At 40.4% G+C, this 24,690-nt stretch overlaps 1 protein-coding gene across 2 annotated transcripts in view; it reads right to left on the bottom strand.

The window, feature by feature from the left end:
- Positions 1 to 10,805: 10,805 nt before the first annotated feature.
- Positions 10,806 to 24,690, bottom strand: part of EHHADH (enoyl-CoA hydratase and 3-hydroxyacyl CoA dehydrogenase) — a 41,886-nt gene continuing 28,001 nt past the window's right edge. The window contains exons 6-7 of one of the 2 annotated variants that reach the window (XM_073231967.1): positions 21,129 to 21,470; positions 10,806 to 13,993 (exon numbers count right to left, since the gene is read on the bottom strand). In XM_073231967.1, coding sequence (XP_073088068.1) covers positions 12,732 to 13,993; positions 21,129 to 21,470 — 1,604 coding nt within the window. In that variant the 3' untranslated portion in view covers positions 10,806 to 12,731. The remainder of the gene's footprint in view (positions 13,994 to 21,128; positions 21,471 to 24,690) is intronic. The other variant, XM_073231968.1, reaches the window with a different exon arrangement.

The raw sequence follows: 24,690 nt of genomic DNA, 5'->3' as shown, positions 1-24,690 counted from the left end.
ACCAGAGTATATGTCCGGGGAGAGGAAATCCCGGGGCAAAATACCTCTAAAAACCGAAATCAGTCAAAGGGAGAAATAAAGTTTAAAATCCGTTTATTGCTCACAAACTGCAGTCTGGGGCCATTTCTCCCTTTCCTGCTCCAGCAGAAGCCAAAACCGGCCCTCCCCCTCACCTCTCAGATATAGATAAGCCCTCCTTGCCCAGGTAATTACCCATTGATATGGAGATGAACTTCTCTCCACCCCTGAGGAATGATGCAAATGCACTAAAGCCATACTTCTTTCCACCTCTGAATGCCTATTGATATGCAGATGTACTAAAGCCAGGTGAGATATTCTGGAAATGTTACAATTTTACCCACAATGATTTATTTAAATTCTATTGAGAATGGGACAAGCTGCAGAAGACTGTATTGGGGGTGGGGGCTGGCAGATATCAAGAGTTCAATTTTGAACGCGTTAAGTTTTAGATGTCCATTGGACATCCAAATGTAAATTTCAAGTAGACAAACAAACAGGGGAGAGGTCCAGACTGAAGGTGTGAATTTAGGAGTATGTAAATATTTAAGGCCATGAAACTGAGATCACCAAGACAATAGGCATACATAGAGAAAAGAAGAGGTTTAAAGACTGGCCCAACAATTGGAGGTGAGGGAGGTGAGGGAGACTAAGAAGGAGGCTAGTGAGGTGGAGGAAATCAAGAAAATGGTAGAATCCTGGAATCAGGGGGTGCAAGCTCTTTAAGGAAGCAGGGATGGCTGATGAGTTAAGTAGAATGAGAACCAGGAATTGACCATTAGATTCAGCAATAAAAGAGTCATGGTGGCCTGGAAAAAGGTGGGAATGGTGGAGTGGTGGGGGTATAAGTCTGATTGTAATAGATTCCAAAGAGAGTGAAAGGAAAGCAATGGGAAACAATGAGAATAATCAGCACAGAAATTTTGCTATGAAGTTTTGGTAGCTAGAAGAGGAAATAGGATCAAGACTTCTTAAGACAGAAGGAAGTTTTCATAAATAAATTTTTTTTTAAGGTGGAAGAAATTACAGCTTGTTTAGATGCTGATTGAAAAGAAGCCCTTGAGAGAGGGAAGTTGATGAAGCAGAAGAAAGGAAATTGCTGGGAGAGCATATCTGAGCAGGTGAATGGGGCTGGTATCTAGACCACAGTGGAGGAGTTGGGTTTTTTGGGGTTTTTTTGGTATCATTAATATACAATCACATGAGCAACATTGTGGTTACCGGATTCCCCCCACTATCAAGTCCCCACTACATACCCCATTACAGTCACCGTCCATCAGTGTAGGAAGAAGCTATAGAGTCACTACTTGTCTTCTCTGTGCTATTCTGCCTTTCCCATGCCTCCTGCTACATGTTGTGTGCTAATCATAATGCCCTTTATTCCCCTTCTCCCTCCCTTCCCACCCACCCTCCCCATTCCCTTTCCTTTTGGCAACTGTTAGTCCATTCTTGGGTTCTGTGAGTCTGCAGCTGTTTTGTTCCTTCAGTTTTTCCTTTGTTCTTATACTCCACATATGAGTGAAGTCATTTGGTACTTGTCTTTCTCCGCCTGGCTTATTTCAGTGAGCATCATATCCTCTAGCTCCATCCATGTTGTTGCAAATGGTAGGATTTGTTTTCTTCTTATAGCTGAATAATATTCCACTGTGTTTATGTACCACATCTTTATCCATTCATCTACAGATGGACACTTAGGTTGCTTCCATTTCTTGGCTATTTTAAATAGTGCTGTGATAAACATAGGGGTGCAGGATTTGGTTTTGAAAGGCACACAAGACAGTTTGCTCACAGAAATAGGAGGGAAGGCACAGTATATGAGCACCGATGGAGGAAGGTGAGTAGATATGTTGATGGGTGCCTGTGGAAGTTCTCTTCTGATTGTTTTTATTTTCTCTGTGCAGGAAGCCAGGACATCAGCAGAGAAGGATGGAGAAGAAGTGTTGGAATTTGGAAGGAGGCATGAAGTAGTATCTAGAAGAGTGGGGAAATGAATGGACTAGGGAGATGTAATAGGATAGCCTCCTTAAGGTTGGTAAGCATTAATTTTTTAGTGAGCCTCTCCTCTGAATCCCAGTACTAATATTCTACATAATTTATTGAGTCTGTAACACCTAAAATGTCACTCTTTTCATCTGGTTTTGAAAGTCCTACCTCTCTCTCACTCTCTCCCTCTTTTCCTAATTATACCTCACCTATTTCCAAAAAGGGTCTGAGACAACTTACATACAATCGAGAATTATTTAAAACTACATAACTGAGGGCTTCAGGAAAAAAGGGAATAGATGTGACTGGTGCTGCTGCAGCCATATGGGAGGTTCGTCTACTTCTCATGTGCATTGTTATAAAGTTAATGTACCAGAAAGCACATCTTTTGACCTGGATTCTACCACTAATGAGGGTGATATTTGGTCCTGAAATAAAACCTGTTGTTTTATTTCTCAATTTATTCAGAATCCTAAGGATATTGACCTTGGCTGAAGGTAAATGCGTTGTCCAAGGCCATGCCTCCTTTCCTCCTGTAGAGGTCTGAGCCGGGGCCGAGGTCGGACCCCAGCCCTTCTAAGATGGCGCTCACATCCGGTAATGGCACATCCCACGCAATCGCTCTACCGAGTAGGAGAATCCCCCTCCCAGACCTTATAAGTAGTTCCGTGCTCGTGCACACTGCATGATTTCCGCCCTGTCGCCAATAGAGTTAAAGGTCACGCATGCTCTCCCCTTTGATTGGTCTAGGAAACATATATATAGTGGTAGTTAGTAGTAGGAAAAAAGAGAAGCCAGCAGAACCAGAAGCTAGCGAGACTGCCTGGGGAGACGAGAGGAATGAAATTCGGGAGAAACTGAAAGAGCTCTAACTCATACCTGCCTGCGTGCAAGCTGCAATCTTTCTGTAACACCGCCTGTGAGAAGAAATTAAGCCTGATTGAAACCAAACCAGGTTTACTGTGATGGCGTTGACTCGACCCACGGGAAGCGGGCGCGATACCCTCCCTGGAGGCAGCCCACATCCAAAATCCAGTGAAGATGGATATACAAAGACCCAACTCCCTTGCTTCAATTCAGTCCATCTCTGAAGGGCTCTCTGAGCTTCATAGCTCCCCAACCAGCTCCTCAACCGCTGCAGCTGCCTCCCAGTTCAACTCCTCCTGCTCATTCTTGCTTTCTTCACTCCCTTACAGGTGTTACTCCCAAGAGCACTCAATAGTAGACTTCCTGCATGGAAAGCCCTGCCTCTGAGGCTCTTTCCTGGGGAACTTGGTCTATGACAGTTGCTAACAGAAGTTGTCCTAGGAAACAAATGTTAAAATGGGATTTTGGAGCGAACACAAACCGGGCAACTGGCAATAAAAACATCATACATGGTGGTAAGTGGGGTATTGAAAGCTGCTAGCATACTATAACTGCAAAAGTTAAAACCCTTACAGAGAAGTCAGAATGATATCTGTAGAAGGTAATGAGGGCAATATCCCAGGCATCTGAGAGTTTTATAAGGAGTTGTAATTACATGGCTTTTGATGACTGTTGCTGGGGAGTATTGCTGCATTAAAGAAATGCAATAGACGGTGGGAATGTAATTACCAACGTAAGATGAACTGAATATTAGAGGACTTTGCTAGCAGCATATAAGGAACTCATCTCCTGTAGTCACAGGGCAGAAAAAGCAGAGGGTCAGGCTCATGACTTAATTATAAGGGAAATGGAGCTCCAAAGAGGACTGATTACTCCAAAGAGGAACATAAACATGTTCTCATGGCAATTCTGTTTTGTCAAGGTTAGGGCCTTGACTGGGGAGAACTGGGACCCTGTGGCTTGGAATGGGGACATCTGAGTCAGTGAAATTGAAAATACTGAATTGTGAGGTGCCCCTCAATGCTGTAGGCCCACCCCACCTTGCTAAAGACTTGTGCTTCTCCCTTGCTTAAAGATAGTTAAGAGGCTTGTGTTTTGCAAGACACATACCTCAGAAAATATCTTCCCTCCTGGCTGCCAGAACAATTAAGTCACAAAATAACCCATTTCGGGAAGTTCTGAGACTGATAGAGGAAAGGTTTATATCCTTAAGGTGCTTTTGGATCAGCAGAAGCTAGAAAAGTATGCTTGGGAGGGGCCTCCCAGCCTGCCTAACCAAGCAGGAAGAACATACATAAACTTTGGTAGTTTGCCAATGCAGAACATTGACCACAATACAGGATTCAATGCCCAGCCAAAGACTGTAGGACACATTACTAACACTCCACTAGGTTGGCTCTTGGAGGCTTGGCAAAAGTGATGACGTGCATAGTGAAATGACAGACCTGCAATGGCAGATGGTAGAAGGAAACAAAAGACTCAGAAGTGAATTAAGGTAAGACTATGGGTAATGGCAAATGGAGAAATATTGGAAGATATGGGACAGCAAAAACTGGGGAATTGAGGGATGGACCAATGGGAGTAGCCACAAAATTTGAAGAGCTATGCACTATGTGTCAATGCCATCCAGAAAACATCTACCACAAAAGATGAAGTAAACAGTCCAATAGAGAAGGTGACCAGGCTAGCTGACATCAACAGGCCACTAACATTATCCCCCGCAGTGCTGGCATGAGTAGTCCATGAACAGAATAGGCTTGGTTTTAGGAATGGAAGCAGTGCATGAACTCAAAAGAATGGACTCCCACTCACCAAGGCTAATCTAATTGCTGAGTGTACAACTTGCTCCAGATGCTGTGCTATTTATCCTTCAAGGAGACCAACCAACCACATGCAAGTAAGCCAGTTACATCAGAACTCTTTGGTCAGTGATTCCTCTTGACTGTTTGCACTTATTCCATGTAGGGGTTTTCCTTTCCTGACTGCAAGGCTTCATTTTCCAAGAACTGAGATAGGGTGTGAGCCAGGGATATGAAAGCCCACACACCAGACCAAAGGATAAACTTTTAAACAAAGGTGGTGTGGAGGTGGGCATATGACTATGGGTTCCCTGCTCTGATTACATAACTCCACCATCCAGAAGCTACTAGTCCTTCTAATAAAATAATGGGATGTCCCTTTGAAGTTACCATTGAGGTGCCAGCTTGCAAATGGTATCCAGTAATGATGGAGTACCATGCTCCAGGATGCAGTTCACACCTTAAATCAATACTCATTATATAGTGGTATGTTTCAAATAAGTAGAATACAAAGTTACAGGAACCAAAGAGTAGAAGTAGAAGTGGTGATCACTGCCAGGGACCCATTTGGAGAATTTTGCTTCCTGTATCAGCATATAACACTCTGAGATCTAGAAAGTCCTGGTTCCTAGAGGGAAAATGCTTCCACAAGGGACACAGCAAAAGCCTTTTTAAGCTATTTGTGCCACTTAGTCACATCGACCTTTTTATGCCAAGCAAAGAAGCCATCACTCTGGCATTAGTAATTCAACCTAATTACAGGAGGAGGTAGACTACCAATGAAACATCAGCAAGGCTATATAGAACACCTGACTAACATAATTAACAAGCTTGATGTTAGAATCTTATATTCATCAAATAAAAAATGCACATTTTTCTAGCACACATAGAATATTCATAAAAATTGATGGCATGTGAGATCAAAAGAAGTCTATTGAACAAATACCAAGGAGTCAATGGCATATGGATTGATGGTTTCCAAACGTTTTTGATTATGCACCTCTGCTGCTGTAGTTTGAATTCCTAGGGAAGCAGACTGACATGGAGATTAGTGTGCAGAATGTTTAGGGTGTGCTCTTGGGATTAACAGCTGTGAAGGAGAAGGGAAGGAAGCAGGAATGAGCAGACGGAGAAGTTGAGCTGCAATGTGATACCAATGAAGGACTCAGCCCAATGTCATTGGAAACGTGAGAGCTGCCAGCCCTTCAGAGTTGAAGAGGATCAGGCACTTACACCTTCTGTGTTGAGCAGTCATTGGATGCAAGCTGTCTTGAGCAAGGCAATCCCCATTCTAATAAGGCCATTTTCTGGCAGCACTCCTAGCAGCTGGGAGAGTAAATCTTTCATTCCTGAAAGAGGATCTGGATAGTACATCACATAAATTTTAGTGTACATCTCTTACATGCAGGATATTATAAATTATATATTTTTACTATTATATTGATAAATGTACATTATAAAATGACAAAGTGGAAATTTGTAAGTGAAGTGATAAATTAAGTACTATAGTAAAACATTTTATTAATAATGGTTTAAAACCATATTATTCAATTATCTTAACCATATTATAAGATACAATACACACTTAGGGCAAGCTTCATCATGAATGATAGGTTATGAATCAACATTTCTAATAATCTTGATAATTCCAAAGCTTTTTGGCCAACTTCTTGCCAGATCTAACTAAACCATTCTATCTTACGATACACCTGACAAAAAGCTGATACAAGAACTACCAGCTCTGTGACTTTCCTGTGGCTCACTTTAGCCTGCATCATTTGCATTACCTTCAACTGTGCTTTTTTTCAAGGAATCTTTTGTGAAAGTTAATTGAGTAAAATTAAATTAGTCTAAACATTCCCTGACCCGGACACACATATTTTGCCATGTTTCTCAATATGCTGAAAATAAATGAAAGGGGGAGGATGCCACTTTCAGTCTCTGTACATTCTGGAACTTGCCCTCTTCCCTCAAGTTACATTTCTAACATGCGGCTGTCTGAGATGCAACTTGGTGAGGTCATGTAGGGAAAGTTGGGGTTCCCATGGCCAGCATCCTCATTGAACCTGAACCGCTTAATGATGTAACTGGCCTATTGCTAGGCTACTGCTTCCACACCCATAGGCAATAAGCTATTATTGACTGAGTCACTATATAAAGAGCTCAGCCCAGTGCTCTAGGTGGAGGCAGAGATGCTAGTACTCAACCTACTGCTGGGAGAACAAGCCAGGTAATAAACGCTTTTGCCCCAAGAACGTTCTACAGTCATTTTTTTGGTCACATTGAATCCATAGTGAACTTGCCTGGGGTTGAAATCCATTCACAAGACAGGCCAACAGTGTCCACATGTATATGCAATATTAATAAAGGTTGGTTTATTATTTTTTAGCAAAAATAAGTAGCAGTATGTTTTGCTGTCTTGCTAATGGGTTTTAGCCCCAGGCAAGTTCGCTATGGATTCCATGTGAACAAAGAAAATGACAGCAAAACGTTCTTGGGGTGAAAGGGTTATACCCAACTTTATTTCCAGGTGGCAGGTCAGTCACTAGAATCCCATTCACTCAGAGTGAGTCTGCATGCAGCAAGCCGGTCTCTGCCTCTGGGCCCCTCTGTCTGCACAGCCGTCCTCTGGGCCCCTCTGCCCGCACAGCCATCCCGCACAGCCATCCTCGGGCCTCTCTGCAGTTGTCCCACACAGCCATCCTCTGGGCCTCTGTCCTTGGTGCTGCCACCACTCCAGCCTCTGCTCTGCTCTCCTGCAGCCTTGCAGCCCTGCCACCATGTCATGCCCAGAGCACTGGGTGGAGCTCTTTTTATAGAGTCAACAGCCATGTATTGCCCACAGGTATGCAGTGAGCTTGTCAACCACAGCCAGGTGAGAATCCTAGCCACAGGAACTCTCATTTTATCCACACTTGGCTAAGGGTTTCAGTCCCAGGCAAGTTCACTATGGATTCAGCAAGACCTAGAAATGACAATGGAATGTTTTTGGGGCAAAAGGGTTTATAACCAACTTTATTACATGGTGGCAGGTCAAGAACTACAATCCCATCTGCCTCAGAGCGAGTCTGCATGCAGCAAGCTCGTCTCTGCCTCTGGGCCTCTCTGCCCTGCAGTTGTCTCAGTCTCTGTCCTTGGCGCTGCCACCACTCCAGCCTCTGCTCTCCTGCAGCCATGCAGTCCAGAGTACTGGGCGGAGTTCTTCATATAGAGTCAGTAATAATGTATTGCCCACACATGTGCTGTGAGCAAGCCAACCAGAGCCAGGTGAGAATCCTGGCCATAGGAACTTTCATTTTCTCTACACAGTAGTAGTTCTTATATTTTCTGCCTGTACCTCTCTGAATCAATTTTCACACCTCCTTGGGTAGGGGCACCCATCATGGAGATCTCTGATCTAGTGAGCAGAAAGTTTGTACACCCCAGATTCACCACCTCCCTTTTGATCAGTGCTGAAACTGCTTCTGAAACTACTCTTCTTTTACTTTGTGCCATTTTCGACCATCTCTTCTGATAATTCATACTTTTTTTGTGTTTAATCTCTAATTAAGAGGTGTCAGTTTGAGGTTTATGTGGACCTGTGAGACTGTTTCCTACTAAATGTTGATTTAAATCTCTATTCTCAGATTCATAGTGGGTATCTCCATGGACTGCCTATAGCAATTATATGTGAAACACAACATAAAAATTTATGAGCAACTCAATATTAAGTTGAAAAACATCACTGGCAAAAAAAATTTTTCTGTGAGAAATCCTGTTTAATGTGTCCAGATAGTCAGACCTGCCTGTACCTTAGAATTACCTATGGCACTGAGAAAAACAAAAACAAAATTTAAAAATCCCACAGCTCACGCCCCTAACACCATGACTCTGTTTCGAGAAAGGCGCGATTTCGAAAAAAAAAAAAAAAAAAAAAAAAAAATCCCACAGCTCTTGGACCCCACCCGCATTAGTTAGGATTAGGGTCAGCTGTGATAATTAAATAACACCAGTTTACCAATGAGAGGGATTAATTTCTCTCACATAATTAACTGTTGGAAGGCAGAGTGGTAAATCTGCCCCATGAGGTCCTCAGAGCCCAAGATCTTTATAGCCCTCCATTCTGCTATCTCCAGGGCATAGCCTTTGTCCTCATGGTCCAGTATAGTGGGTTGAACTCCAGCCATCACATCTGTGTTCCTGACAGCAGGATGGAGGAGAGGCAAAAAAAAAAAAAAAGGGCAAAGGATGCACATTATCTGACTTTAGGCATAGATTCCCCCAAGCACGTGTGACCCATGCACTTACATCCCATTGTCTAGATCTGAGTCATATGTTCACAGCTGGATGCAAGAGAATCTGATAAATATATTGTATATTTTCAGCAATCAAATGCTCAGCTAAAACTTGGAAGTTTATTACTACAGAAGAGAAACATTGGGAGACAGCCAATAGTCTCTGCCAAAATTTACAAATCAACAACTTTCTAGGCCTTGGCAGGCATCAGGAATCCAAGTGCACTTATGATTTGGTTGGGAATGCTTTGGCCCTACCCGATCCTAAGGATCTCACTATGGCTAGAATTATCACTGTTTCTGTTAACAACTGCTTCCTCTTAGAGAAGATGGAATAACCCTAACTATAGTGAAAGCTCTGTGCCAGATAGATTGCATCAGCTCTGCTCATGTCCTCTTATTAGATGCTTTCAGGCACTCATTCCAGCAGGCTATTTTCAATTTGGTGAAAGAGAACAAATAAATATTACAATTGAAATGTCCTGGAATTAAAAGTCATGTTCATCTCTCTCATGTTGTTCTTTCTCAGGATGCTAGAAAAAAAACAATACTAAGAACAGAAAAGATGTAATCTTTCAAAAAATTTAGTTCCATTGGAGACATCAATCTAAAAAGAGACTTTCTGCTTTTGTTAACTTTTGTTTAGAACAATCCTTATAGCAATAAAGAGAAATGTGTTGGGTTTGAACTGTATTTGGAGTGTCCTGGACACAATACTGTTGCACAACTCTAGGGGGTGCTACTCACATTACATCTATATGAATGTCAACCCCTTGGAGCACAGTGTGACTGATGTCCCTCAGAGTTCTGTAATGATACTGTCCTGCCAGAAAGCTGTGTAACTTGTCTGTTAATGTCAAAGGATGTATGAGGCAGCAAAATAGGCAGATGGCACTGATAATTCCAAGTCAAAGAATATTGTTCTCTCAGCTGTTTTTAAACATAGTCCAGAGACTTTGATTTATATTAATGTCATCAATGGCTCCCCAAGAGGGTTCAGACAATATACTGAGCCTGCAATATTCTAGGGGTTTATTTTAAAGACAAATATAAGATTCTGGAAATTCCAGGTTCCTACAGTGTTGTGGTGTATAATTTGCATACATAATTCTGTAACGTGATTAATCAGGATTGTTTAGGATCCCTGCTTTATCTCTCTCATGCACACCTGTTCTACTGGAAATGAATAAATAGCAGCTGCAGCTGCATGGTGGCTTTACTGATTTAAAGAACATCTTAAGTCTCATCTTTAATGTTGGAGTTTAATGGCAAAGCTTCAAGAGTGCTTCTAATATACAGTTTTCATCAGTGTCAATTACCATTAGAACACATTTTAAAAATGTCTTTCAGAAACTGTTTTTTTTAAAAGATAATTTTTAAATTAACAACAAAGTAAGCCTTTTAAACAAGTATATTTTTCATGGATGGGCTAGGGTATTTTAGAAAGGCTCATCATTTCAACCACTGTTGTATGTAGGACCCGACAAATTAGTTTTGCTTACTTACATATAAAATAAGAATGAACTCATATTTCTTATTCCTATTTTACATACAGAATCTTGGTCCTTAATCTTAACCTGGGTCGTAGGCATTTTTGAGAACATGATGTCAGATGTGGTACCTCTTCTAAGAAATGCACTCATATCCATATACACAAACATTAACATAAATTTCAGGGATTATTAACTCATAAAACCCATTCATGGACGCTCTAGTTTCAAAGTCTCAATCTAGAGGTTACTGTAGGGTGAAAAAGAGTTTTAAGAACCCAAAATAAAATCTACTCAAGATCTAAAGAAGAAAAAGTTAACCTATGTGTTTGTGTGTGTAAGCATTAATTTGAAAAGACACTTTGGAGACAAAGTTACTACATTACTGATGTCTTTAATTTCACGGATTAATTTATAATAAAACCCAGCAATATACCTCTCAAAAATTATTCTCGATTTAACTACAGTTCAAGGCATATTCTAGGTAGCTTTTGTCTGTTTGTTTTTTACAATGGAAAACTTATACCATATTCATTCAGGATTTCTCTATCAGAACTTTATACAATTTTGGGTTCGCTAATGAAAATATTGTGAAAATAGTTTATTGTATTATACCAAAGGACAACAAATTGGCCCCATTTGTTTGTTTATTTACTTATTAACAACCTTATTGAGATATAATTCACATACCATACAATTCACCCATTTCAAATGTACAGTTCAGTGGTTCTTGGTAGATTCAAAGAATTTTGTAACCATCACCACAATAATTTCAAAACATTTCTATCAATCAAAAAAGAAACCCCGTACCCACTAGCAGTCATTCTGCATTTTCCACCCCTCAATCACCCCAGCCTTAGGCAACCTCTATCCTGCTTTCTGTCTCTATAGATTTTTGCCTTTTCTGGACATTTCATATGCCCATTACAATATGTGGCCTTTGGCAACTGGTTTCATTCATTTATCATAATATTTTCAAGGTTCATCATGTTGTAGTATGTATCAGCATTTCAGTTTTATTTTTATGGCCAATATTCTTTTGTATATTATATACAAACACTGTTTATCCATTTATAGGCTGACAGAGATTTAGGTTGTTTCTAATATGAGACTATTATGAATAATCCTGATAAAAACGTGTTTCCAAGTTTTCGTGATGACCAGCCCCTCAACTTTTAATCACATGAAAAGTAAAAAGAGAAGAACTCTTATAATTATTATACAATTATATAGAATTTTTTTGCAATAATTTGATTTTTTTCAAGATTCCACCATTTCTATACTCAACATCACAAAGGCTTATGACAAAGCAACTGGCATCATTTCTCTACATTTCTCTATCACAGAATCAGAGGAAATTAGAGCCCTAATTGTAACTCTAAGATCCCTTCTTACACTAGGACAACCACTTACTACTTTCTTTTATTTCTTCAGGAACAGAAGAATAAAGAAGGGCCAGGTTGTAGACACTCCCTGGTCTTGAGGAAATTATTAACATTACTGAGCCCCCCGGCCAGAAGAAAGCACAACTGTGCACATTGACTGGGCCTTGAAAAGAGGCGTTATGTTGAGCATGACTTGCCAGAATACTCTGATTTCCCATTCTAGTCTGAAATACTTGGCTCCCTCACCAGTTCCCAACTGTTTTGCCTACAGCTGCAATACTGTTCTGCCTTTAATACCCTGCCTCTCTTCGAGTAGCTTCCCATGCTCAGTCACAGAGACCTTCCCTGCTGACTCTATCTACCTCCGCTCCACCTCTGAGGTTGTGGACTGAACTTCATCACAGGCTTCTGTGCTGGGTTAATGCTCCTCTGGACTCTAGTCTGCCAGTGCTGTGCATGATGCTCAGGAGGTACACAATGAATGTTTGTTGAATGAAGGATCCATAAGATTTCCCATCAGTGCTGTGTGTGAGGTTAAAAGGGGTCAAAATGAATTTATGACATTGCATTTATCAGTAATTAATTGATGACATTCTCTATGATCAAAGCACTTGGAAACATCAACTTATTTCTGAGGCTCTCTCCTTAGCTGTTAGGGTATTACCACAAGTTTATTCACTGGGATTGAAATAATTTATCTGACAGGGACAGATTCAGAGGCATAAGAAGCACATTCCTAAAGATTTGGCCCATTAGTATGATCGGATAGAAGACCAAAAGAGGTTTAGTTGGCCAATTATTCTTTTTGCTGTGTATTTCAGAACACTCTTACTTTGAATCTTTGGATTGAATTTCAATGAAATTCAGTGAGCACTACCTGATGCCAGCATGTGAGGCATAACCTAGAAGGCTGAATTACAGTTTACTGTTGGAGGGTCCTGCCAAGGTTTGCCATTCGTCCAGAGGAGGGTTTCCCTGGGAAGCCAGTTTTTTCAGATAGTCACAAGGTTCCAGTTGTGGAATATCAAGATTCTGCCTGAAATATTTCTGCAACTTCTCTAGCACTATGGGCAACCCAACTGTGGAAGCATAGAACATGGGCCCACCCCTGTGCCTTGGCCATCCATACCCATGAAAATAGATAGCATCGATGTGCTCTGGGGTAGCAGCTATCCCATCTCCCAAGATACGGAATGCTTCATTGATGAGTGAATATAAGCAGCGTTCAAGGATCTCATCCTGACTGATGTTCCGTGGTTCAATGTGATAGGTTTCTCTGTACTGTGACAGAAACTTGGAAAGCCAGGGATCAGGTTTGTGAATCCTACCCAATGGCTTATCATATTGGTACCAGCCCTTACCTGTCTTCTGGCCAAATCGTCCTGATTCACAGAGCATATCAGGAATTGGGCAATATCTCCTGTTGCCTCGCTTTCGGGCAGGAGTTCCTGGAGGCAATGTAGGTCCAGTAAGACCTTGCCCTTTTCGAGATTTCCAACCCACATCCAATCCAGAAAGATCAGACACTCTAAAAGGTCCCATTTTGAATCCAAATTCTTCCAGCACCTGATCTATCTCCTCTGGCTTACTGCCTTCTTCTAATAAAAAATGTGCCTGATTGTAATAAGGTCCCAACATTCGATTCCCAACAAATCCAAAACAGTTGCCTACAACTACCCCAACTTTTTTCATCTTTTTTGATAAGTCCATAATAGTGGCAATGGTAGTAGGAGAAGAGTATTGGCTTGGAATAACCTCTAACAACTTTGCAACATGAGCTGGTATGAAGAAGTGGGTGCCAATGACCAAATGAGGACGATCTGTAGAAGATGCAATCTCATCGATGTCCAGGGCTGAAGTATTGGTGCACAAAAAAGCTCCTGGCTTGCATATGGCTGACAGTTCAGCAAAAACCTGCTTCTTCAGGTTCATTTCCTCGAATACTGCTTCAATGACTAAATCTACACCACCCAGCTCCTTTATAGATGTAGTTAACCTTGGTTTTGGTCCTGACCAAGGGTGGCCACCCTGTTGCATTTTGGATGCTTCCTTTTCCAAAAGAGTGGCTATTATCTTGTTAGCAGCCTCTAGTTGCTTCTTGTCTGATTCTACAGCAATCACAGGGATCTTGGCCTTTGCAAGAGAAACAACAATACCTCGGCCCATTGTTCCCAGGCCTGCAGATAAGAGTGAAGGAGAAAAATGATTCAGTGGTAGTGGGAACTAGAAAATTACCCAGTGAATGGAAAGCTCCTGTAACAATGTGGCTTTTAAAGAGATCAATTCAAGGAATACACATGGAATGAATACTAGTTAAGGCTAGGCACTGTGTTAAGTGCTGCAGAACATATAACAATGAGTAGAATTCACACACGCACACACACAATTAAGTTTTAAAAAACAAGTTTAGCAAGGTTGCATGATACAAGATTAATATAAAAAATCAATTGTATTTCTATATATTAGCAATGAACAATCTGAATATGAAATTAAGAAAACAATTACACTTACAATAGCATTAAAGCATTCTGAATAAAATGTTTATGAATAAATTTAAGAATTGCAAGACTTGTACACTAAAAACCAGAAAACATCGTTGAAAGAAACTGAAAAAGACCTAAATAAATAGAAAGACATCCCATGTTCATGGATCAAAATACTTTTTTTTAAGACTCAATATTGTGAAGATGGCAATATTATCCAAATTAATCTGCAGATCCAAAATAATCTCTATAAAAAATCCAACTGGGGACTCTCTTGTCCCCTCCTGGCGTGAGCTGGGAGCTCTGTCCTTTCACTATATCTCTGAATAAAAGCCTGTACATTGCTCTCCTAAAAAAAAAAAAAAAAAAAAATCCAACTGATTTTTTTCAGAAATGAATAAGATGATCCTGAAATTCAAATAGAAATACAAGGAACCCAGAATAATCAAAACAATATTGGAAAAGAAGAACAAAGTTGGCAATTCCAAACTTATGACAAAGCTACAATATTCAGAACACTGTGGTACTGGCCTAAGGATAGACATATAGGCCAATGAAATAGAACTGAGAGTTCTGAAATAAATTCATACACTATGGCCATTCAATTTTTGACAAGGGAGCCAACATAATTCAATGGGGAAAGAATCATCTTGTTAACAAATGGTGCTGAGACAACTGGATATCCACATGCAAAAGAATAATGTTTGACTCTTACCTCACACTATATACAAAAATTAACTCAAAATGGATCATAGACTGAAAAGCTAAAACCATAAACTCTTATTTACTATATGCCCTTGTATTAGGCAATGGTTTCTTAAATATTACACAAAAAGCATAAGCAACAAAGAAAAAATAGATAAATTGGACATCAAAATTAAAAATTTTTGTGCTTCAAAGGACAAAAAAAGTAAACTATAAAAAAGAGAAAAAGAAACAATGGGAGGAAATATTTCCAAATCATATGTCTGATATGGGACTTATAACAGAATATATAAAAATTCTTACAACTCAGTAGCAAAAAGACAAGTCAATTTAAAATTGGGCAATGGGTCTAATAAAAATTTCTCCAAAAATATACAAATGGATAATAAGCATATAAAGAGATACTTAACATCATTAGTCATTAAGTAAATGCAAACCAAAACCACAATGAGCTACTACTTCATACCCTCTAGGAGAGATATACTTTTTAAAAACAGACAATAACAAGTTCTGGCCAGGATGTAGAGAAACTGGAAACCTGCACATTGCTGGCAGATGTAAATTGCTACAGCTACTGTAGAAAACAGTTTGGAAGTTCCTTATAATATTAAGTATGGAGTTCCATGTGATCCAGAAATTCTACTCCTGGGTAGGTAGGTAGATAGAAATATGTATATATATCCCCAAGAGAATTGAAGACATATGTCCATACAAAATTTGTACATAAATGTTAACAGTAGTATTATTCAAAATAGCCAAGGAGTAAATACAAAGCAAATGTCCATCAACTGATGAGTGAATGAACAAAAGGTGGTATAAAGTGGAGTATTATTTATCCATAAAAAGGAATAAAGTGCTGCTGCATCCTACAACATTGATGAACCTAAAAACATTATTCTAAGGTAAAGAAGTTGACACGAAAGCCCATGTGCTGTATGATTTCATTTATATGAAAGGTCCAGTAATCAGCAAATCCATGGAGGCAGAAACTAGATGACTGTTGCCACGTGCTGGGGGAAAGGGCAATGAGGACTGACTGTAACAGGTCCAGGGTTATTTTTTAGGGTGATGAAAATGTTCTAAAATTGATTTTGGTGATGACTGTACAAATTTATGAATATCTAAAAATCACTGAACTGTATTCTTTTTGGTGGCATAATGTATACTTAAAATGTATTTTAATTGTAAAATACATATAACATAAAATTTACCATCATGACTATATTTAAGTATGTAGTTTAATGGCATTAGTATATTTATATTATTGAGCAATGAACACCACCATCCATCTCCAGAACTCCTGCACCTTGCAAAATTGAGACTCTGTACCCATTAAAAAATAATTTCCAATTCCTCCATCCCACCAACCCATGGCAACCACCATTTTACTTTCTATCTCTAGGATATCATCTATTTTAGATACCTCATATAAGTGGAATCATATAGTATTTGTTCACTTGTGACTGGTTTATTTCTCTTAGCAAAATTTCCTCAAGGTTCATTCATGTTGTAGCATGTTAGAATTTCCTTATTTTGTAGACTGAATAATATCCTGTTGTATATATATACTGCATTTTGGTTATCTATTCATCTGTCAGTCAACATTTGGGTTGCTTCCACTTCTAGGCTATTGTGAATAATGTTGCTATGAATATGAGTGTACAAATATCTGTCCAAGTCCCTGCTTTCAATGCTTTTTGTTATATACCTAGAAGTGGAATTACTGGATCTTATGTAATGCATTTTTAGTGTTTGGAGGAACTACCATGCTGATTTCCATAGCAGCTGCACCATTTACATTGAGTTGTACTCTTTAAAAGGATGAATTTAATAGTATATGAGTTACATCTCAAAAAACTGCTATTTAAAAATATGAGTGGTACCAGACCCCAGGGAGCTTATTATCTAGTGGTGAGAAGAAAAGTTCACAGGTATCCTCTCTATAAAGTAAAGTGGTATGAGAAGTTCAAATTTGTTTGGTGATTCAAAGGAAAAAGATTATTTTTGGCTGGATGAATCAAGAAAGCTTCAAGATAAAGATATTTGAAGAAATAGTTGCAGAAAGAGCATATTGAATTAGGTGAGATCAGGGAAGTCGAACCACCCAGGATGGGGAAAGGAAAAGGAAAGAAGTAATATTTTAAGCAAAGGTAATAAGAACAGAAAATGTAGGAAAATTATTTGATGGCAAGATGTTGTTGTTCCTTCCCCATACCATTTCACTTCACCCTGGGCACACAGAAGGCGGTATTTTCCAGACCCCTTGTATCCTAGTAGGGCCTGAGACTAGTTGTGGTTAATGAAGTAGGGGAGGAGGGTGGTGTGGGATCACAGGCAGCCCCTAAAAATCTCCACAAGATCCTCATTACCACCAGAACATAGAGGATGTAGAGAACAACTCTGAGGCCTTGGAGGAGACCTCAGAGCAGGTGTGCAAACTATGGGTGCAGGCCCAATCCAGCCCACTGCCTATTTGTGTACAGCCTGCAAGCTGAGAATGTTTTTACATTTAAATAGTTGAAAAAAAAACGAACAAAAGAACAATATTTTGTGACACATTAAAATCATATCAGATTCAAATTTCAGTGCCCATAAATACTGTTTTATTGGAATGAAAACCATTAATTTGTTTCTGTATTGTCCATGGCATTGTTTTTGTTCTCAATGGCAGAGTTGGCTAGTTGCAAAAGAGACCATATGGCCCAGAAAGCCTAAAATATTTACTATCTGGCACTTTACAGAAAAAGTTTGCTGAACCGTTGTCCAGGAAAATAGCAGAGCCACTAGCTGGGAAGTAATCTGATTCTAGAATGATCTTGAAGAGCAGGGAGGAAATAAATCTTTACTGTGTTCAGCCACTGAGATTACTATGTTACAGCAGCAGGTTGTCTGTTACCTAGCTGGTTCATTGTGGATGAAACAGTTTTGTGAAAATTATTTACATATTACTCTTCTGTACTTCACACTGACTAGCTTTGGGGGTTGGTTGTGCATACAGAATGTTTGTTATCAGTCACTGCAAGTCACTGACTTAGTTTCTCTGGAATATAATTAATTTCCAAGTTTTATTAAATTGATATAATAAGATATTAAGTTTTTAAAAACATTTAGTTTTCCAAATTAACCAACCATCTGCATTCCACTCAGTAACAAGAAGGCTGGATAGCTCTGACTGGTATAGCAATGTGTATCCTCAACTTTAGCCTGGGTAAAGAGGAACTAGAGTGGGGCTCAAAACCCTGGCCTCCTAGCTTTCAGTCCCAAGCTTCATGTGAAATTCTGACACTATAGAAATACAATCTCACAGGGACCATGGGGACTAATGAGAAGTTATGTGAAAGCACTTTGTAAAGTGTCACATAGTGTAGGTGAAGTCTCAGACCTGAAAAAAGAGAAGGGAAGGAAAGGCACCTGGTGAAGGTGGAGCACAGTTCTTCGGTGCTCACCTCTCAGAGCGCGTCTGAGGGCTACAAATCAACTCACGATTCAAGTCACAAAGTGGACCAGATTAATGCTCTTTAGAGGTGTCCCAGCTAAAATTTTAGATCTTCCTTAGTTCAATAAACTGACATTTTTTTATTTAATCACTGAAACAAACGCATACATGAAAGCACAATATATATTTCTTTCAAAAAGTTCTTAGCTTCTGACTTCACTTCTCACAACCTTGTGGTCTCAAAGTTCTCCCAAAGAAAGTGCTGAAACACCAAAATTCCCACTGATGGTAACTGTGTTTACATAAATACATATTGTATTTATATTGAATTTAGTTTCCTAATTTTTCCTCACTAAACACATACAGATATGGGCGAGGAGTCTTGCTCCCCTACCAAATTATTGTCTTTAACTGCCATGGAATTAAATCTGATCAAGAACCTCCTCTACTGAGAGGAGTAAATAAAGGATAAGAGATGCTTTAACTAGTGGTTCTGCAGTTTGGCCCGGCGGTAGTCTTCTCTCCTCCTGCCGACCCGGAGAGGCCAGGCTGGCGGGGAGAACGTGAACCTGCGGAGACGCCGACCTGATCGAGAGGCCTGCGCGGAGGCCCACGCAGTGCACCCTGGGATCGTCGGGGCCGCGGTTCCGCCGGGGACACAGTGAAAGACAGTGAATCATGGAGCCGAGGACGTCAGCGAGAGCGGCCAGTGTGGTGACTCCGAAAATGAAAGTTGGATAGGGAAGAAGGAAAAGACAAGGGGAGCTGATCAAGTCATGGATATCATTGGAATAACTAGCTATGGGATGTGGAAAGGCACAAGGTGGTAATGAATAGGTGAGATTTCAAGTTTTAGGGGTGGGAGAAATGTCCAGGGTGAAGATAAGACCTATGGCGGAGCTGTAAGTGTGGGTCAAGGAAGTGAAGTGAGGTGAATGTCACTGAATCTGAGGAGACAGAGGAACTTGGAAGCAGTGGGCTGGATGAGTTGTCCACACGGGCGAGATGACACTCAGGATGGCAGCAGGATGTGGGCAAAGCGGTAACTCTGAGCCAGGTACCAGAATTTTCAACAAGTAAAGGGGAGTGATTTTCAACAGTGATGATGGGGGAATAGAGCCATAGGACTGGATGGCAGAACCACAACGGAGAGTGACCTGAAAGGAATAATGGTCCGAGAGGGGAACTGGGAAGTTTCGGGGCCACGGTGTGTCCATGGAGTGTGGGGGAGGCGGTAGCATTCTCTTACAAGGGCTGCCGGTGAAGCACATGCCTAGGGTAAGGCAGGTCTCAGGCAGGGGAGAGAGAAGGGCGCCATCAGTGATGTGGATGAGGCTGCCGGAGCTCTCCAGAGGGCACAGGGCGCAGCGGCAGCTGCAGCCCGGAGAGGAAATGCAGAGCGGTGTGGAGATAAACAGGAAGAAGGCGACAGGACCAAACTCTCTTGCTTTATTTTTTATCCATGTTGTCTTCTACATATTTTAAACGCTTTCTCAAATATTTTTCAGAACAATGTGGGGGTATACTTTTAAAAAAAGACCTTCAGATTTTAAACACTCCATGCCGACATGAACCTGAAGTCTTTGAACAAGACTCACAACGAAGAAATAGGGAAACTCTCAGTGGTTGATAAATACAGTGCTGATAAACTTAATTTTTTGCATTACTTATTCTTGGCTTCAAGGAATATAGGGAAGAATAAACAGGTGAAGCACACAACTAGAAACAAGTATCAGTGTTGCTGAAAGATTACAAAGAAAGGAAAATTCATAATTCTGCATCACACCATTTGTTCACCTCCTTAAAAAAATTACAAGTGAACAGTCAGTGCTGGAAGGAGCATAGTGTGTTTTTACGACAAACATACTTTGTTATAGCAAACCCTGACTGAGATAACAGGCCAAGTTGTGGAGTGGGCTCTTTCCCTCCAAGGTAGCTTGGTGAATTGGGGTTTACCAATACAGACGGCTGAATAAGGCTCAAGAAAGTTGATGCTTTTAGTAAACTACAGACCTCCTCCCCAGAAGAAGGTACATAAGCTGACACATAACGTTTTGCTTACCATTCAGGGGGTTTAAAATCCAGCAAAGACCATTCCTGGGCCAAGACTAAGAGCAAGTGAGCCTTAGGAAAGTGGCCCAAGGAAGCCTATCAGAGAGCTGGCCTCTGAGGAAGGAAGACATTTTGTTTGGGAAAATTCCAGGAGGGAAAAGTAGGCAAGTCACTGTTCCAGGATTCAGATGGATTTGAGGATAGTAGTTTTGAACCAGGAGAAGTGAATGGAATCAGGGACCAGGAAGACAGAGGCTTCATGCCAAATATCTAACTACAAGAGTGACAAGCCACACCTTGAAATGTGGTACAAGTAATAATCACTCTTGGGAAATCCAGGGGTGAGAGACTCATGCAGGGAAGAGGTAGGGGTGCATGAAAAAAATGCTCAGAATCTTCAGTCAGACAGATCTAGCATCAGACCCTCAGTCCACTTGTGTTTAGCTCATTGTTGAGGAGATTAGTGTCTCTAGGCTGCACAGGTAAAATGAAGATAGTTCATGGGCTCAGGTGAAAACTGCATTAGCTAACACAATGTGTTTAGCACAGAGCCTGGCACCTGGTGGCCCTAAGCAAATGGTAGCAATTTCTACATGCAGATTGGGAGCATGACTTTTAACTACCCTATGTTCTTACCAAGAACGCCAGCTGAGGAGATGGGTCGTGCAGATGCTGTTTTCCAGGATGCTCCAGAGGGACCTGACCACTTAGTTGCCTTCCTCTCAGCCAAGAAGGCATATTGCAGGGCTCTAGCCTGCCCTGATTTCTGAAGGTACATGAACAGCTCCTCCTCCTTTTTGATGCCCACCTCATAGGGATACTTCACGGCAGCCTGGACGGCATGGACGCAAGTCTCCTGAGAAAGAAGCCCAGGGTACTGCTTCCGTATCTTCAAAAGGGCGTCACTGAAAATGCTTTCCATGTTGGGCAAGCTCTGAATTGGCCTGTTGCAGAGTCTACGGGATTCTATAGATTGGTCTGAAAGAAAATCAGATCTTTGGAAATGTTACTTAGGCAAAGGGAATATGAGTATATAATAAAAACAGTAATAACCGGTTCAAATTCAGTACTACTTATCAAGATATTTAATGTAACACTAAAACCAAATCTCCAATATCTTTGCATCCTAGTCCCATAAAATAGGATTTAATAGATTCAAAGCAATTTCAAGTTACCTATTTCAAGGCCAAGACAACTTTATAATAGATTAAGTATTAATCTGTCAGTGAGTTTAAGGAAAACAGTTCTGAGTTAATAATATTTTAGAGTCAAAATAATGTTAATTCCTTTCCTAATAGTAACAAAAACTTAAAAATGCCTAGAAAAGATCACTGGTTGCCTAGGGCTGGGGATGGGAGTGGGTGGGGTAAGCTGCAAAAAGGCATGCAGAAACTTTTGGGGACAGTGGACTCTGTCTAGGAACTGATTTATGGGGATAGTTGCACCACTCTACCAGGTGAATTGTGATTCATTAAAGCTATTAAGAAATACCTAGAAATGAATTTATCAAGAAAGATACAAGAGCTTTAAGAAGATAATTATAACATTTTACTGAAGAACATAAAATAAGACCTTAACAAAGAGAGAAACCCCATGTTCCTGGATATAAATATGTAATAGCACAAAAATATAGATGTTTTCCATACATATTATGGAATTTCTAACTGAATTTTTAATCAGAACCCTTATGGTTCTAAATTTTTTTAAATAACAGAATGATTCTAAAGTTTGCATAAAATAATAAATGTATTACAGATTGCATTACCAGAACTGTTTTTCTAAAAAGTCACCAGCCCCAGTGGCCTATGGATAAGGTACTGGCTTCCTAAAAAGTGCCACTATCTCTATTATATCAAATATGCACACCTTAGTTAATTAGAAAACCTACCAGAGCTTGTAAAACAATTCACTATAAAAAGACATGAATCTGAGCCTGTCTGGCACTGGTGTGTTACTTGTGTCCACAACAGAGTAAGAGTCGTGTGCATGTGGGAATACATCTTGTGAGGCATTCTATAATATCCTATTACATTATAGGGCAGTTGCAGCTCCTGGCAAACTTTGACCCGGGGTCAGAAATTGGGAAGGAAAGAGAAGAGAAAGAAGGAAAAGAAAAAAGAGAAGTCTGCTTAATGTTGTAGAGTAATTACTGCTGATCAGCATTATCCTGTTATGCTGGGGATACTCAGAATGTCTGACTGCAGATGGGCATTCTGGGAGACATGCTTGGCTATTTTATAAACCTTGGAGACAAGGATATTCCCTTAAAGCTTGATTATAGTAGAACTGAAAAGGATGGATTTTTAAATTAATGTTTTCCCATATGATGTTAAGAACAAGGTTCAGAAAAGGAGGGCTACATGATGATTAGCATATGGTCCTTGTTTGCTCTGCTATTGTTGGAAAAACATGAGCTCTATCCAAAAGGCTAACCAACACTCAGTTATTCAGTGAGCCCAATCCTCAATCTTTCCAGGCTTCTTTCCAGTGGCCCAAAAGGAGAGCAAGAGTGGGCAGTGAGAAGAGGAGGAGAGAGGACAAGGGTGTGGGGGGCCAAGTGAATGAGGAAAGAGGGCTGAGCTGTCAGGGTTATGGCATAAACAGCTGGCTGGTGTGTCTATGCCAGGGACAGAGCATAACAGGTTTGGGGTATCACAGCTGGATTTCTGTCATTTTGACACCACCAGCATTCCCATTAAGGGGGGCAGGGGGGCTGATTCTCAATACCATAATACTCATCAGAGTTATTTGAGGAATACAAAAGTTCACATGCCTATGTCCCACTTCAGACTCAGTTAAGAATCTTTAAGGGTGGGGGCCTGGACATGAGTATTTTTGAACATTCAATAGTTGATTTTGAGGTGTAGCCTCTGGGAGGTCCAAGAACAGAGCATTAGGTCAGCCACTGTCAAGGCAAACAGCTCCTGGCAAACTTTGCCCTGGGGTCAGAATTTGAAAAGGAAAGAGAAGAGAAAGAAGGAAAAGAAGAAAGAGAAGTCTGTTTAATGTTGTACAGTAATTCCTGCTGATCAGTATAATCCTGTTATGCTGGGGATACTCAGAACATCTGACTGCAGATGGGCATTCTGGGAGCCATGCAGGGCACCTGTCCAGACCAGCCTAGGTCCAAGCTCAGCACATCCACTGGAGAGTTTTGGATCGGGGCACAGTTGTAGATGGTTTTCCCCTGCTCAATTTCTCTCCTTTTCTTGCTGTAGCTGTAACTGAAGGATGTTATTATCTAACAACCTTGTTTTATTACTACAAAACATATTCAGAATTTCCCCTTTGGGTCTATAGGCAGGGTGTTTTCAAAGTGTGTTTCTTATACCCTTGGTGGCTTTAGAGTCTTAGCAGTTTAAGTTCACTCAGCTGTGCCTACATAATAAGAGAGGCAAAGTGTGGGCAGGTCAGCACCAGCATTGGTGATGGACTAATTACTGATTCATATATACTCATAATGGAATTCTTTCCTTGACCCATTCCCATTTTTTTTCTTAATTCTTGGAGGTATTCTAAGGTAGAAGAATACTCAAGTTTTGATTTTTAAAAAAAAGTGAATCATGCTCCTAAAGGAAGAAAAAAAGGTGATTATTTTCCCTCTCTCCTTTCTAGTAAACTGACAGAAAGAGATTGTCTCTGCCCAGGGTGAAGAGAGACACAACATGCAATTTACAGAAATGGTTTCTTGTAAAGGACTGTCTTTTCTCTAATTCTGATAACCAGCAAGCTGTGTCTGTCATAATAGCTGTGGAAAGGGCAGATAGAATAACTCTACTTTTCCTGGCTTCTAAGAGGTCACCCACAGAACCTCGATTTAGAAATATGCGCAGGCCTTCTGTGTAAAGCAGGGTCACTGTTCTTGTGAAACATGTTTACATAAATGTTCACAGAGAGTAAAAATAAATTAGGAAAAGCAAAAGACAAAACAAAGGGAAAGACAGATGAAACCACTAAAAAAAATTTTAAAGGCACAAAATCAAAATGAACAAGTAGATCAAGGTCTTAAGGCAGAATCAGAATTGCTAAAAATGGCTAACACAGCCCAGGGCAAATCACAGTAATAGAATGAGGATTCATGACAGGGACAAAAACAGAGCTTTTGGTTCCTGAATTGAGGCTCTCAGTTGGATGTAGCGGATGCCCATCTTTGAATAACAGAATACACTTTCAGTTTCATGCCAGAAACATGCACGTG

The sequence above is a fragment of the Manis javanica genome, chromosome 3, assembly GCF_040802235.1.
Source record: "Manis javanica isolate MJ-LG chromosome 3, MJ_LKY, whole genome shotgun sequence".
NCBI classification, from domain to species: domain Eukaryota; kingdom Metazoa; phylum Chordata; class Mammalia; order Pholidota; family Manidae; genus Manis; species Manis javanica.
This window is presented reverse-complemented; position numbering and strand designations above follow the sequence as displayed.